The sequence below is a fragment of the Alosa alosa genome, chromosome 5, assembly GCF_017589495.1.
Source record: "Alosa alosa isolate M-15738 ecotype Scorff River chromosome 5, AALO_Geno_1.1, whole genome shotgun sequence".
NCBI lineage: Eukaryota > Metazoa > Chordata > Actinopteri > Clupeiformes > Clupeidae > Alosa > Alosa alosa.
Window position 1 is genome coordinate 27,535,978 of NC_063193.1, and position 15,378 is coordinate 27,551,355.

The following is a 15,378-nucleotide window of genomic DNA, read 5'->3' on the forward strand; positions in this document are numbered from 1 at the left end:
GTTGTGCATGGCAGTGAGCGAAGTCTCCAGCTGATTAAGCTCTTTTGCTTTTTAATAGTGTTGTAGAGTGGATGACATTCATTGTCCAAGATGTTGATCAGTTTGTTCAGGGTCCTTTTGGCAGATATTGAAGTGAGGCACTCCAGTTCAGCTCCCACTACAGAGCCAGCTTTCCTTACCAGCCTGTCAAGTCGCCCAGCATCATTCTTCTTTGTGCTTCCTCCCCAGCATACCACTGCATAGAAGAGGACGTTGGCAACAACAGACTGGTAGAACATCCTGAGGAGTTTGCTGCACACATTAAAGGACCGCAGCCTCCTCAGGAAGTACAGCCTGCTCTGCCCTTTCTTGTAGAGTGCGTCAGTGTTGGCTGACCAGTCCAGTTTATTGTTCAGGTGGAGACCCAGATACTTGTAGGTGCTTACCACCTCCACATTGACCCCATCAATGGAGACTGGTAGCAGAGCGGGCTTAGACCTTAAAGGGTTTTAAGCCATTTCCACTTCAAGGTAAGCAAAACAGTTTTCACTGGATGGCCACACATCTGTGAAGTTCTATATGAGCATATAATTGCTTGATCATGCCATAGCTGATTTTAACCTTAGACTGTATAAAATAGGTTTTAAGTCTACATTGGATGGTTACAATTTTATGACTTATAATCTAGTTCTCAAAGGAGAATGTGAATTAGATTGTTACTTCCGAAACCTGAGTGGGCTGTGACTGTTAAGGTCTTGGTATGGATGGCTCCCTGCAAAGTTCCCTTGTTATACACATAGCATAACACTGTTTGAGTATGTACAGGCTTTATTTTGCTGCCATTTTGGTAAATCAAAAAGAAAAGCCAAACGAATGTACACAAATACCGACAAATTGGCAAAAAAATGTAAGCACCTGTCAACGGCAAAAGCCCGTAAATTCAGAACATCCGATGAGATGTCACCTCCATACTATATAATAGAATTTGATAAAAAATAATATGAAATCCATTTAAAAAAATCAAGATTTTATCAGTTATATGTATCAAATGAGAAATGGAAAAGTTCACCAAAATATACCTTAATAGGGCAACGTATCCCAGGAGATACAACTCATAAAATCCAAAATATCCAAAATATTTCAAAAATGAGTGTGGAAATGTTTTTATTAGGTGCAAATGAGACAGAATGTAACATAAAATGATTTACTACTATTTTTTCACTCTTGCCTGTTTAAGGGTTAACCATCCTTCTTGCCAACAAAAAATAAGCTGGCATCTGCAGGGGAAGAGGAAGGGCGGATAGTACCTGCAGATAGGGACTCATCGGATGTATATCTCCATAGCTAGGCGTTCAGGGGGAGAGAAGGAATATATCCAAGCTCAATGAGGGCATGTTCCAGGGAGCAGGTTGATGGCGCAGTCATAGGGATGATGAGGTGGCCCTAGATTTGCTGAACACCGGCCTCAGATTTAGAGACTCCTCCAGAACACTGGACAAATCAGGAAAATCCCCAAGTCCTTCAGGAACAACAGATGAAGGATTAAGGGAAGACTTCAGACAGTGAGACAAACAGAAAGGGCTCCAGCCCAAAATGACATTCTTGGCCCAGTTGACATGAGGGTTATGTTTAACCAGCCACTGATGGTTGAGAACTATGGAGTTCTGAGGAGAGTCAATAAGATAAAACACAATCTCCTCACAGTGAGTGCCAAAAAGCATTAAACTCAACGGTGTTCTTGTAGTGTGCAGGTCAATTTTGGGTTCTAAACTTATAAACTTTCTACATGTTTATTATTTTTATAGTCAGTAAAATAGTAGTTTGTGTGTGATTAAGTAATTTATTGTTTGTTATAGTTAAAGGAGAACTTGGCAACTATTTCAACGTAATAAACCCATTTAGAAATCATTTGGTTGATTAAATGACCTGTTCCGGTAAAAAATGGTGGCTTTCCCCGCTGCCCCTAGTGTCCCCAGGCGGAAAACCAACCTTGCAACATTGAGACTACCGTCCTGGAAAGAGAAGTGAGAAACTCGTTTTAAATCGTGTTTCTTATCTTGTAACATCCACATTGTTCTGCCGAACTTATGCTAACCGTTTCGCTAGCTTGTGAAAAAAAATCCATGTGCTTTATCGTTACCTTTTTCCACAGTTTGAAATAGCATAATGCACAATTTCTCCAGCAGAGGGGGAAATATAGCTAATCCTACCAAGTTTCCCTTTAATTTACATTATGTGTTGTGTGTTGACAATAAATTACCTTTCATTACCAAATAATTAGATCAAGGTCAGTGTTCAAATTACTGCATGCAAATCACTAAATGGTATGCAGAAGGGCCTAATCTTTAAGCCATCTGATGTGGCTACCCGATACTTTCCCGTGTTTATGGGATTTCTTTGATAGTTGCAAAAGGGAAAAAAGTGAAGATATCCGCACACTGTCTTCTGTATTCCCAGTGTTATTTAATTAGTATGTTTCAACCACTCAGGTCTTCATCAGATACACCATTACTGTTGCAATATCTCTGCGTACATTCCTACATTACGTCTATTTTTTGATGGTGAACATTATTTGCTACCACATATATCCTAAGCTGCTATTATATTAGGCTGTGGGCTTTAACGAGCGCATTTGGGGTAGCCTATCCTACATCTAAGAAATAATTATTGAACAAATTGCAATCTACATGCCATGACAAAGATTACCAGTAGCCTACTGACCGAATATTAAATAGATTTTTAAGTTAAACTACTAGTGTGAACATTGCGCTTTCATCACGTTAGCACACTATGATCACAGTTATGTCTCGTCAAAATTCACTGATGAAGGAAGGTTAACTTTATCCCAGAATAAACCACACTCGTTTCACTTACAGATAGGCTATAACTGAGGAGATGAACTTGGCACTGATCCTAGTGTTTTCTATAGCCTATTTGTTACACACAAAATCTTTGTTTCTAAAAACGTAGCAAAGGGTTTTGGGCAACCTATGGCCTTGTTCATTTCTCTTGTGAGTTAAATGTTTTCATGCAGATGTCTGGAAAATAGGTGAGATAACAGATCATGCATGCGTGTTTTAGTGTAGGCCCTATTCTCTGACAGAATGTGTGCAGCATTTACTTAACAGTATTTACGAAATTGTCCTGCCGAACCACCGCTGAGTTTTAGGCGAAGCCCCGAATGTTTTGAACTCTTGGTTACACCCTTGATCACAAGCATAACTAAAGCTTTTTTTTTTTTTGGGGGCAGTATCTGTCCCTGTCCCCCCCAATATTGAAGACACCGTAACGCCCCTGGGTCAATGGAACTTGAAAAGCTGTGATAAGTCATGATGCTCAGTCTGAAATGTTGGGCACGGTTTAACCCATCACACATACTGTAAGGTAAACTCAGGTAATATGGGTAATGTCTGTGGGACACTTACAGTTGTTGTCCATTGCTTACACACTAAAAACAAATGCTTACACCAAAGCCTCAATACCTAAACGTCTTAAAGCATACCTTAAACACTGTGTAAACATAGCCTAAACACATTTTTTGCATTGCACATTGTTTGCAATTCTGCAACACACTTATTGCGAAACACTACACACTGTTTCTTACATTAGATACTTTCTTCAAAAATGAAATCTCTTGTTATCATTGGGAAACACTTGCAAAATGCAAGCACATCTGGTAATTGGTAATACATTCATACCGGACAACACTTACAGAAAAAATTGAACATCAAATAGTAAAGGCTTAGCATACAAAAATATTTCAGGTGTGCACTTTTTCATTGAGTGCCTATGTACAGTTCTGTGTTTTTCCCTTTACACCCCATTTCTAAAACCTATTGAAGACTTATTTTCAGTGGGCCAATGAAAAGTATATGACCACCAACCATATACCTGCATGTCTCTTTAGCAAGCAACGGAAGGGGCATGCAGAGACATTGAAGTGGGATCAGTTCAAGGGTGGATATGGCACACAAGGTGATATTTTCCCCGTTGCCTAGGCAGAGATTAGCCTGAAAAATCCAGACCCTGATAATCTAGACAGATTGAGGGTCTGGCAAAGAGCAATGTAATGCCCCAACTCGATGGGCGGCAACAAGCATGCATATAAAAATCTCACTGCACGCAATATAACATAGACCACATAGACAACATAAACCGGATAACACTAGACCATGTTTACACTGAATGATTTCGGACTTCAACGCAATCGGATAACACTACGACCATTGTGTACTGTCCTCCAACGTTGCAGCGCTGTCTTCATCAGTTTAGCTGATTCCCCGGAATGCAAGGGGAAAAAGTAACGTGCATCATTGCTCTTTGCCAGAATGTCTCGCAGAGACAATTCAATGGATTTCCAGGGTTGGCAGAGATCACATCGCCTGCGATGTCGACGAGAACTTGTGGCCAGATCTGAACGGAAGGCAGCATCCATAATCCCTCCCCCACACTCCACACACACACACACACACACACATACACACACTCAATAGCATTTCTCCAGTAGCCTAATTATTATTATTTTTATTTTTTTTGCTACAGTTTTGATTTGTTTAGATTATATTCACTTACAGTATTGCATTGATAACTCTGATTCTATTTTTCTTTAGTTCTGTAAGAATGTTTTTTTGTAGTCAAGTCAAGTTTATTTATATAGCACATTTCATACACAGAGGTCATTCAATGTGCTTTACATAAACAAAACCAAACAATAATAACAAATAAAAGCATAGAAGGACAATATAGTCAAAAAATAGTTCAAAAAGGTAAAGATCATAATAAAAAGAAAACTTAAAACACACAAGGTAAAATCGTTTAAAAATAAAGAATAATAATACCGGTAAGCAAAAAAAAGTAATAAAAGTAATAAAAGTAATAAAAGACAAAGTAGAATAATTATCAAGGCAGATTCAGAATTTGTAACTCAGCACAGTTAGCAGAAAGCATCTGAGAACAGTTTGGTCTTAAGTCTAGATTTAAAACAGGCTACAGTTGGGCCCTTTTTGATGTCATCTGAAAGTTAGTTCCAGAGCTGAGCCGCATAGCAGCTAAAAGCTGCCTCACCATGTTTAGTTCTAACAGTAGGTTTTACTAACAGGTTTTTCACCTGGGACCTGAGAGGACGAGAAGGTGTGTACTGCTGAAACATATCTGATAGGTATTTACTGTAGGTCCTGCTCCATTTACTGATTTATAAACAAAGCAATAGTGTTTTAAAGTCAATTCTGTAACTTACTTGAAGCCAGTGCAGGGACTTAAGAATTGGAGTAATGTGGTCAATTATTTTAGTTTTTGTTAGAATCCTAGCTGCTGCATTTTGTATCACCTGAAGCTGTTTAAGTCTTGTTAGGAAGGCCTGTGAACAGTCCATTGCAGTTATCAACCCTGCCAAGGTTGTAAGAACTTTTGTTGCAAAAAATGTAAGCTGATTACTGCAGAAATTCTACTTTTGAGTTTCACAGAATACTGAGTGAGAAAATTACAATAAAATTACTAAAATTTAACCTGTTTCTCACAGGTCCACACATAGTGTGTAGAGCATGGTTTATCATCCCATTTAGTATTGTAGAGAAGGGCACAGTCCTGGTTACCTTGGTAGTCATTTGGCTGGCCTGACCACCAGTACCTGAAACAATAATTAGATTTTACCACAAAGAACTTACAGATGGTGTTACACATTAGCAGTTTTTCCTGCCTTTTACCAGTTTTTATTCCCCCTCCAACAGCAGTTATATCTGACTGAATGGTATGGCAGTCCATGTTAAACCATGTTACAGTTTTTCACAATTGCTAAAACATATATATATATTTTTAACCTGACACCCTTCACTATTAAATCTCACGAAACCGGCACCGACCTCATCACAAGTTCACCCCTCTTCCCCCATTACTGTACAATCATTTTTATGCACCATAACATGCATACATAGTCGTAATATACCTCGTTTTAAAGCTAAGAGTCTCGGGAATCGCTCAATGTTAAGCTTTCTATGACAAAATGTGTTTTGTGCATTACTGTATTTGATTAATTTCACTATGCATCTTATCAAACTGCTATTTGTCTATACATCTTATCAAACTGTGAATTTGTCTCTTTCACCTGGTTGTCGTTGACAAATCGAATATTTGATTGTGGTTTCTGCAAGCTCAATATGGATAGGTCAATAGTTTAATGCAGACTTACGTCCTTTCGAATTTCTTACAGGTTGGGTCGTTGTTGCCCGCAACACACTTGAAAGGCAAGTAAACCTAATGAAAAACGGCACTAACGGCACCAACGATAATCATTTCAGAGGTTTTCGATTGACCGTAGGTCGGAAAAGTGGAAAGAAGATTAGCTTCTAGGCTATAACTTTTTTGTTTTGTTTTACCATGACTGATTTTAAAGATGATCATGTGTGGTAGTTTCAACATTAACACGACCTGATATCACTTGTGAGGATGATATTAATAATAATACATAAATAAATGTTTAACTTTGATGACTTTGAAGGCGAAGGAAGTGTGAGAATAATTTCTGTGTATCTATCATATTCAAGATTCAGTTCGATGGCTAACGTTATGAAGTTAAGTCTGAGTCTGCGCAGTACTGGGGGGACCAACTGAAAAAACTTTCAATTTGTGTCAGTGCCCTCCCATTGAAAACGACGGAGTCTGTTCGTCCATTTCTTTTACTGTCTATGGGAATCACGCATATCGGCGTGATCACATGACTCTCCCGGTCAGATTGAACCCACCCATGTGTCTCTGCGACCAATGGTTCAGGCACCCCAGCTTTGATTGACAAAACTCAAGCATACAGCAAACCTCGAAGACAGTAGGGGTTAAGTTATTTAGAGACCTCAGACCAGCCTCAGACGAGTCCAGGAAGTCCTGCAGTATCACCGAGTACAGCTGTTACACGAGGGTCTGGTATCCCTTTGTTATGACGCACTTCCTTCACTCTCCATAAAGAGTAAAGTAAATTATGTACTTATTTCCGGAATTGACGTCACTTCCTGAGGCTGGTCTGAGGTCTCTAAATGACGTAACCCCTACTGGCTATGGTTTAAATTTCCTTCCTATTCATTAAAATGAACATGATGACTGACGAAATAAATTACTCGAAGACGAGACCCGGATATCCGAATAGCTGAGAAGCAGACATTTACGGTGATATGCGATTTCACCGTAAGTGTCACGGCCTTGCCTGGCTCCTCCTCCTGTCTGTGTGCTGCGTCTGTCTCCTACAGGTGAGCTGGGCGCAGGTGTTTGGAGTCGTGCAGACGAGACCGGGTTGTCGACGCCGCCGCTCCTTCTGTCCCGCACCGTTTAGGATTTTGTTTTGCTTATTCACTACACTGCATTACACTGATTGCTTTATTTTTCAAAGCCAACTCCATTACTGACTTTACTTAACCCATTCTGTTAAATTCTATTCATTTAATAAATCTAATATATATCGCCATTCCGCATGTGGCCATTCCCTAATCTGTTGCTTGCTTTGAGTCAGGCTTGTAACAGCTCCTACAGAACACCCCTCAAATGTCATGAAAAAGGTTTCGTAGCTACATTTTGATGGGAAATTTTCTAATGCCTACTGACAATAAAAGTCTTACTGCGCAAGAACACCTGTGAGTAGAAGCATACTGTAATCTTGGTGTCAAATGAAAGCTAATATTCTGGAGATTCTAGTTGTATCTACATTTGCATGGCAGTGATTGTCATAAAATAAAAAAAGGATTTCTTTTACATATGAATCTGCTACTGTGGCTGTTATCTAAAAATGATACTGAGCTAAACGCATAGGTATTTCAACACAAATAAATTTGTGAAAAATCCATATTTACTCTATAGTCATCTACTTTGAGTTACAGCTTCACATGACCTGGTTTCAGGCCTCAATTGTGTTTCAAGGTCACTTCAAGTGACCTAGAGTTCCCAAATGTGGGCAGTTCCAGAGATGTATGTTACTGGCTCAAAGGCAAAACAACATTCCAGCCGTTGTCAGTGCATCACACTGACTGTTTCTGAGTATTCTACTGGGTCTCAGCTTTCCAAAGAGTCCATGTATTTGATGATGGGCCAAAGTATGTGGAAGCAGTGTCCATTTAAGTAAATGATGTGCAATGTAAGGCAAAACACTCAAAATGGGGCCTGAATTTAAGAGTTTAAGTCAAAACTATAAACACAAATCCCAAATTTCAAACTACCTTCCCAAAACCTTTGCCAACCTCTGCAAAACTGAGAAATTGCCTCAAAACAGTTGCACCTGTGCTCAAAACCAAACACTATCTTCAGATCAAAATAAAAACAATACTGAGCAGTGATTGGAAAACACTGTGAGTGCTCATATAGCTCCAGGAGATATTTTCATTGTTTACATTATAGTAAATGCATTTTGCATCTAAAAAACAAAAAAAGACTAAAGCAAAATTATTTACAGTTTACAGTTTTGAGAAAAGGGTGGGAGGTTTTCAAAAAATATGTTTTATCAATTGTGAAAAACTGTATACTGGAAAAGACAGGCATTTCAGTACTGTAAATGAGAAGTACATTGCAGTCTACAGCCTACAATGTACTCTGAATGCCTCACTGATAGTTTCTGTCCATTGTTGATATGAACCTGCACTGTTCAGCACTGTAAATCAAGGACTGCACTGCTTAAAGGAGAAATTTTTCACATAAATCTGTTCCTCGAAATCACCAAGTACTGTCGGTACTGAAGAAAACCTGAAAACAATTGGTTTGACCTAGATCAAGTGGAGGTTGTCGAGTAAGAGCTTCCAGGCAGCTACGGTGCTAAACTTTGGGGGAATGTTCATGAGCCCCCATATTCATGCCTCCAAAGTGTAGCGCTTATAGCTGCCTGGCTTCTTTAGCACCAACAGTACTCAGAGAGTTCTCCTTTAATATACCATTCATAAATCATTCATAGCTCATGATTCTACTTTAAGGAGTTGACACACAAATCTGTGTGTTTTCCTAGAGTCGATAGACAGAGAGGATGGACTTTATGGTGATTTCCTCACTCACCTTCTTGTCAGTGGAGTCCCATCCACCCACCTCCACACCCCCTCTCTTTCTCTGTCTGTGAGACCAATCCAGCCTTCCATTCGACGAACTGAGAGGAAGGTCTGTGATAGTAAAAGAAATTTCATACATAGCCTGTTTCTTCTTCTTTGTGTTTTCTTTGGTGATTGAACTAGGAGAAAAATATATCTCCATTTTGTCTGAGTAGACTTTACCTCTCTCTCAAATTTGAAGGTTTTTCTCTATATCGGCTATGTAATATGGGGCAAGTGTTAACTAATGGACATCACCATCAAGCATGGCCACTTTGTTTACTCGCATAAAGAAGAAAACTGTAAATAGTCAGAAAAATCTTTTTGCCATGTTTTCAAGGGAAATGTAATAATTCAAGCTATGAATAATATACATTATTACAGTAAAGGAGAACTCTGGCGATTTTCACATAGATCTCCGTTTGTCAATGTCATCAGGTAAACAAACAATTGTTTTTAACAATTTACATCTTTTACATTTACATTTACAACTCCAACATCTAAAGCAACCAGATAATGTTCTCCGAATAATGTTCTGTGGTTCATTCATTTGAAAAGAAGTTTCCAAAACTATTTTGTAAATGTTTTCAACATAGCATAGGGTCTGCGCTTCTCTTAGTTAGCAGGTCTGTGTACATGCATATGACTGTCTCTACCTGTTCCTCTTTGCTGTTGATGATCACCAGGTCGGCTCCTCTTTGTTTGGAGTCCTCCCGGGCCTCATACCAGGTTTTCCTCACAGTGGAGAAAAAATAGATGCTGGAGCGAAAATACTTCCAGCCAGCTGGTGAAATTAGAGCTATTTAGACCTGACTGGATTTAAACCCAACTGGAACATTCAGCGGTGAACTCCTCTCACCTGGTCAAACATAGGTCAATCTGTCCAACCACATCAGTGCAATTGGTCAGTAGCAGGTCTCCCTCAACTAGAGAAGTGTAATTGGTCTGTAGAGCACTCTCTTCAAGTAATCTAGTGTAATTGGTTTGTTCTTGTTTCTCTTCGGTTAGATCAGTGGAATAAGACTGCAGTATGTCTCCCTCTTCAGGTAGATCAGTGGAATTGGCCTGTAGGATGTCTCCATCTTCAATCACATCTGTGAGATTCATCGGAAGCTGCCCTGACTCTTCAGTGACATTGGTCATCAACAGTTTTTGCTCTTCATCTGCATCACAGATTTGCATCATGTCTGAAAAACAGGTGTCTGTTAAGGGCCATTCACACAAAGAACAATAACTATGACAACGGCCACACAAACTATGACGATAACAAATGCTTATGTTGTTATACTGTAGTTAAAGTTAAAGTTATCTTTTAACAATACATGTATGGTACTGAGCAACCTATAACATACAGTCTGAAGTGTGATGCGCATGAACATTTAGGGTGTGTCTGAATTTTTTGCATTTGAGTCTTAAAAATGGTCTTTGCGCCAGGTGCATAGTTCAGAAGGGATGTTTCTTAATTGATCATGGGTATGGACCCTTTCAAGAGAGTTCCATTATCAGCATCATAGTTAGCCCCACAAGACTTCCTTTTTAACATTCCATACATTCCATATGTTATCTTAATGCAGAGGAAGTAGATTGGGGCCCAAATAGAACGTTCAAGCATTGTTTTTGTTTACCTTGTTGAAAGGGTCTATAGGTGTTAATCATACACTGTTTTACTCTTCATATCTGCAACCACCCCAGCCGCTAAACTGTGCTAAACTCTTTTGCTGCTGTATCCACTAGTTATCAGAAGCGAATGAACGATTAGGGACTCGCAATGGAGAAGCAGAGTGATGTAAAATCACTTTAAAGACAACCGGCGATTTTTCACATAGATCTCCATTTCTCAAGATTACCAAGTACTGTTGGTACAGACTACGTGAGCCCCTGTGTTCATGTCCCCAGAGTGTATTGCCATAGCTGCCTGGCTGCTGGTTTAAAACATAACACCAGGTTTCTGGACACCCATTTATTAGTAAATAGGTCTTTGTAAGTGTCTTTGGAAAAGCGCTAGACAGACACACAAACAAATAAATAGAGCCCATCGTGGAGATGTAGAGTGATGTTAAATCACAAGGGGACAAAACCCACCCTCCACATTTCTTTTTTTGTGATTATGTTTTTTATTCACATTTTCTGCAAAAATGGTACAAACAGTAAACACAACATACATAAAATAACGAAAAGGAGGGAAAAAATAAATAAAAAATACATAAAATAAAAAAAGGGCAGATAAAGCAATAGATAAAAAGTAAGCAAATACATCATATTAATAAAGCAATATTTTCAATTGCACAGAGTGTTTTTAATAGATAGGTAGAGTCCCTTCCATGCATTTACTGTGGATAAGCTAGCTTTATTCAGTCTAGCAGTAGTCTCTTCTAATTCTGCCTTTTATATGTTCTTGTTAGTACTTACGTATTTTGATCCTGCATCTGCTTGTGGGCTCCTGTTTCCCGTATTTGTAGGTTCTTGAGAAAATGTTGTAGATACATTGCTGTAGATTTCCATCTCCATATTGCCTTACACTTTCAATTTTTTAATCTATAGTCAACAGATGTACATTATGTTTCTGTAAGGCACAACTGATCAGTGACTCTACCTCTCTAATTTTACAACATTTAATATGCCAGGCCAAAAGAGGAAGTCTCTCTAACAGGTTAAACGTTCCTTCAGCCACCATCAGGTGATCTTGGTTTTCCTGTTCCTTATGTCCTTATGTTCAACAACTAACTGAGGCACACAAACACAATGTTCAGTCATGAGTGTGTGCCTCCTGCAGGGATCAAACTAATCAATGTTATGCTGTTAGCCCTTTGCTTCAGTGATTTAGCTACAGGAAAATCTGAGGGAAGTGTAACTGCCACGTTAAATCAGTGAACAACAAAGCAGGTACTGTACAGGCGAAGGTTGGCAGGTAGCATCAGGGATGATGAGTGGCATGGATCACTCAGTCTTTATCTTTAGCGCCATGTTCCATTAGATTGAGACACTGCTGTTGCACATGCATCTCACCAGGAACATTAAAGAGGTAGGGGCCTTGTTTGGCCTTGATGCCCTCAGTCCTGCAATCACATCCTGATACCACCTCATATCAGTCCACCCAGTTTTCACATACAACCATGAGCAGACATACAGAGTAAAGATAGGACCTTTGCCATGCCAAATTTGCATAGACCAAAGATAATGCCTTTCTCATGAAAAACCAAAAGGCGGATTCATATTTAATCTCATTATCTCACTATTATTATACACAAAATACTGTAAGTATCAAAAAAATCTACTACCAGAAATATTTTTAAATGTTGGGTTGGTTTAAACCAATTCATCAAATCAATCAAATCAATTCATACTCCACATTCCATAAAAGATGGGGGCAGTATACCTCCAGAAAGTGAGTTGGTCTACCCTAGAGTAACAACCAAGAAACGTGTATTGCAGTTTGGCTTGCGGTTATGTTGCCCGCATACCGCCTCCCATGGCCGAAACTGGTATTATGACACCTGTCGGGCTGTGGCTAGTAATTTAGCATGCTAATTCAGGTTGATATCTCTGCAGCACTATACCTTGTCATTTTTTTAATGACATCATCACCCTTATTTCTTCTCATTCTTTTGATGTGTGTAACTCTTTTTTTGGATATTCTTACCTCAATTCTTACACATGGCACCTTTAAGGAGATTTGAGAGAGCTTAAAATGAAATTCCTCTAACCAAGCTCTCATATTTCAGAGTTGTGAGATTCAGACTCATAGTCCTTACGGCTACTCAAACTACAAGCATTCTTTGTGGTACAATTTAATGGATGAAATGACATAATCATAAGAGAACGCCGCTATAATGAGTTGAAAATACATTTAAACGTACTTACTCAAACATGTAATTATGTGGATACATTCTGAATGAAATAGGGCTCTAATATGTTTTGTTTGTCCAATATATTACAACATATTTTAAGAAAATTGATCAGGAACATAACAGGTCCTATCAGAACACATACGTTTTATACAATCATATTAGGCATGTAGTGCAGATTAGGTGTCTTCCCGTTTCTGTTTTTTTCACAACATTCACAAGAATCTTATCTATTTTGTGGAACACTTAAGTGAAGTATAGGTCTTATCTCTGCCCTGTCACTGGTTACAGAAGAGGAAGCTCTAAAGAAATGTTGGTAACACTTTACTTGAAGCTGGTGGATAAGACTGACATGACACTGGCTCCCTGTTTCCTATAGAATATTAAGGGTATGTTAATTACTTACAAAGCACTGAATGGCATAGCACCTTCATATATCTCTGCGCTTTTAATATCTTATATCAACCACAAAGGAAACTTAGATCTTCCAATCCTAATCTTTTAACTGTACCCAACGTGCTCCACAAGCAAAGTGGAGAAGCTGCTTTTACCCATTATGCACCAAAGCTATGGAACACCCTTTAAAAAAAAGACCTGAAAACATACCCGTATGTGAGCTTTCAGTTAACTCATTTTTATCTTGTAGATTACTTTTTTCGGATTATTCTACATTCAACTGCTGCTTAAGGTTTCTTCCGGGAATATGGGAGTTTTTCCTTGCCACTGTTGCCATATGGCGTGCTTGTAGAGGGTTAAGGGTTAAGGCTGCCAGTCTTCCGGTCGTTGTTCCTTAAACATCTGTTCATATAATCACAGCAAATACTAAGAACATACTAAGGCTAACTGCTTAGAGTCCACGGCCCACTTCCCCGATAACGACGGAGACACGCTCTTAAGAGGGTTTTCTACGATTCATCTTACGATCTTTCGTTTGGTTTTTCCGACTGTTTCCCGAACATGCTTTCAGGCGTGAACGCAGCGATGCACTGCTCTTAAGATGCTCTTAAGGGGAGCTGTCCAGGTTAATAGTTCTGAAATATCCTCTGATTTGACGGTGATGTCAGGTGACTGCACGTCACAGCTATAGGCCTACCATTTAAACTTCGGATCTACACATTAATTCACATCAATACGAAAATAGAAACACTTTGACAACTTGTGTGTGTGATTAGATAAATAGGCACTGGCAGATGCGATGGGTAGGCCTAAATAGATATCTTTGCATGTTAGCACAAGCAGTTAGCCTGGGTGCCAGCCGAACTTAGTCCCACCCACAACATTTGAGGTCGGGAAGTTCGGTCTGGCATTGCTCCGTTGTGGAGCAACTATGATCGACCCAAATCTGGCGGACCAATCAAATCGGGCTTTACGATGATGGACAGGTGAGCAACAGCGTCTCATCTATCACGTCATCTGAGCATGCTTAGGTTGATTATGTTTGCAACAAAATCGCTGTGGCTAGAAAGCGACAGATGGCTTCTAAGACCCCATATGGAAAATGCATATTATTTCAATGAGGTTTTATCACTGAAAACGATTATTATTAGTCAAGTCAAGTCAAGTCAAGTCAAGTTTATTTATATGGCATATTTCATACACAGAGGTCATTCAATGTGCTTTACATAAACAAAATCAAACAATAATAACAAATAAAAGCATAGAAGGGCAATATAGTCAAAGACTAGTTAAAAGGTAAAGATCATAATAAAAAGAAAACATAAAACACTAGGTAAAATCATTTAAAAATAAAGAATAATTAGTAAGCAAAAACAAAGGCAAAAGTAGTAAAAAAAAGTAATAAAAGACAAAGTAGAATAATTATCAAGGCAGATTAGAAAACTTTGCCCGAGGCACCCCCATTGAAAACCTGTTGGTAGCATCGGCTAACTAGCACCAGATTTCGGAGTGCAGGGGACAAGCCGAGATGAGCTATGAGACAAAAGTTCACACTCGGTATCATGTTTCAACACACTTAGGTCAATATCACACCGTAGCCTACTTCTCCTTTAAGGCATTTGTGGAGAATAAGGATAAGGTTTGTGTGTTTTTCCTACATTTCACGGTAAGTTATTTCATTGCTCTGATTGGTTAGGTCTATCCAATTGAGTGCAGAGGCATTCCCCCATATCGGTTGAAACACGCCCCATAATTACTTCCCAATAGAGCAGTATCAGACTCGTATTCTGACTAGAAATGAGTATGGCTATGTCAGGCTAACAAGCAGTAGCCTGTAGGCCTAAACTCACATGCTAAAAACAATAAGTCATGTATAATGGCAAGTGTTTGCCACTTTCCGACGTCTGTCTGACCCTTCAAACTAGCGCTGCAAGTGCATCAAGAAAGGTCCCGCCTTAGACCATCATAATGGCCAATCGTAGACTACGGTTTTGGGGTGGCACCTGGGGTGGACAATCGAATTTCAAGCCACCCCTCTGGCTCCACCCCTGCTATCTAGCTTTCTAATATATATGGTTGTGAACACTCAGAAGAAACGAAAGTGAAAGAGAACG

At 39.2% G+C, this 15,378-nt stretch overlaps 1 protein-coding gene across 1 annotated transcript in view; it reads left to right on the forward strand.

The window, feature by feature from the left end:
• Window positions 1–7,294, forward strand: part of LOC125295274 (CD209 antigen-like protein D) — a 28,022-nt gene extending 20,728 nt beyond the window's left edge. The window contains exon 6 of the mRNA XM_048244540.1: window positions 7,212–7,294. Within this exon, the coding sequence (XP_048100497.1) occupies window positions 7,212–7,294 (83 nt within the window). The remainder of the gene's footprint in view (window positions 1–7,211) is intronic.
• The last annotated feature ends 8,084 nt before the right edge of the window (window positions 7,295–15,378 follow it).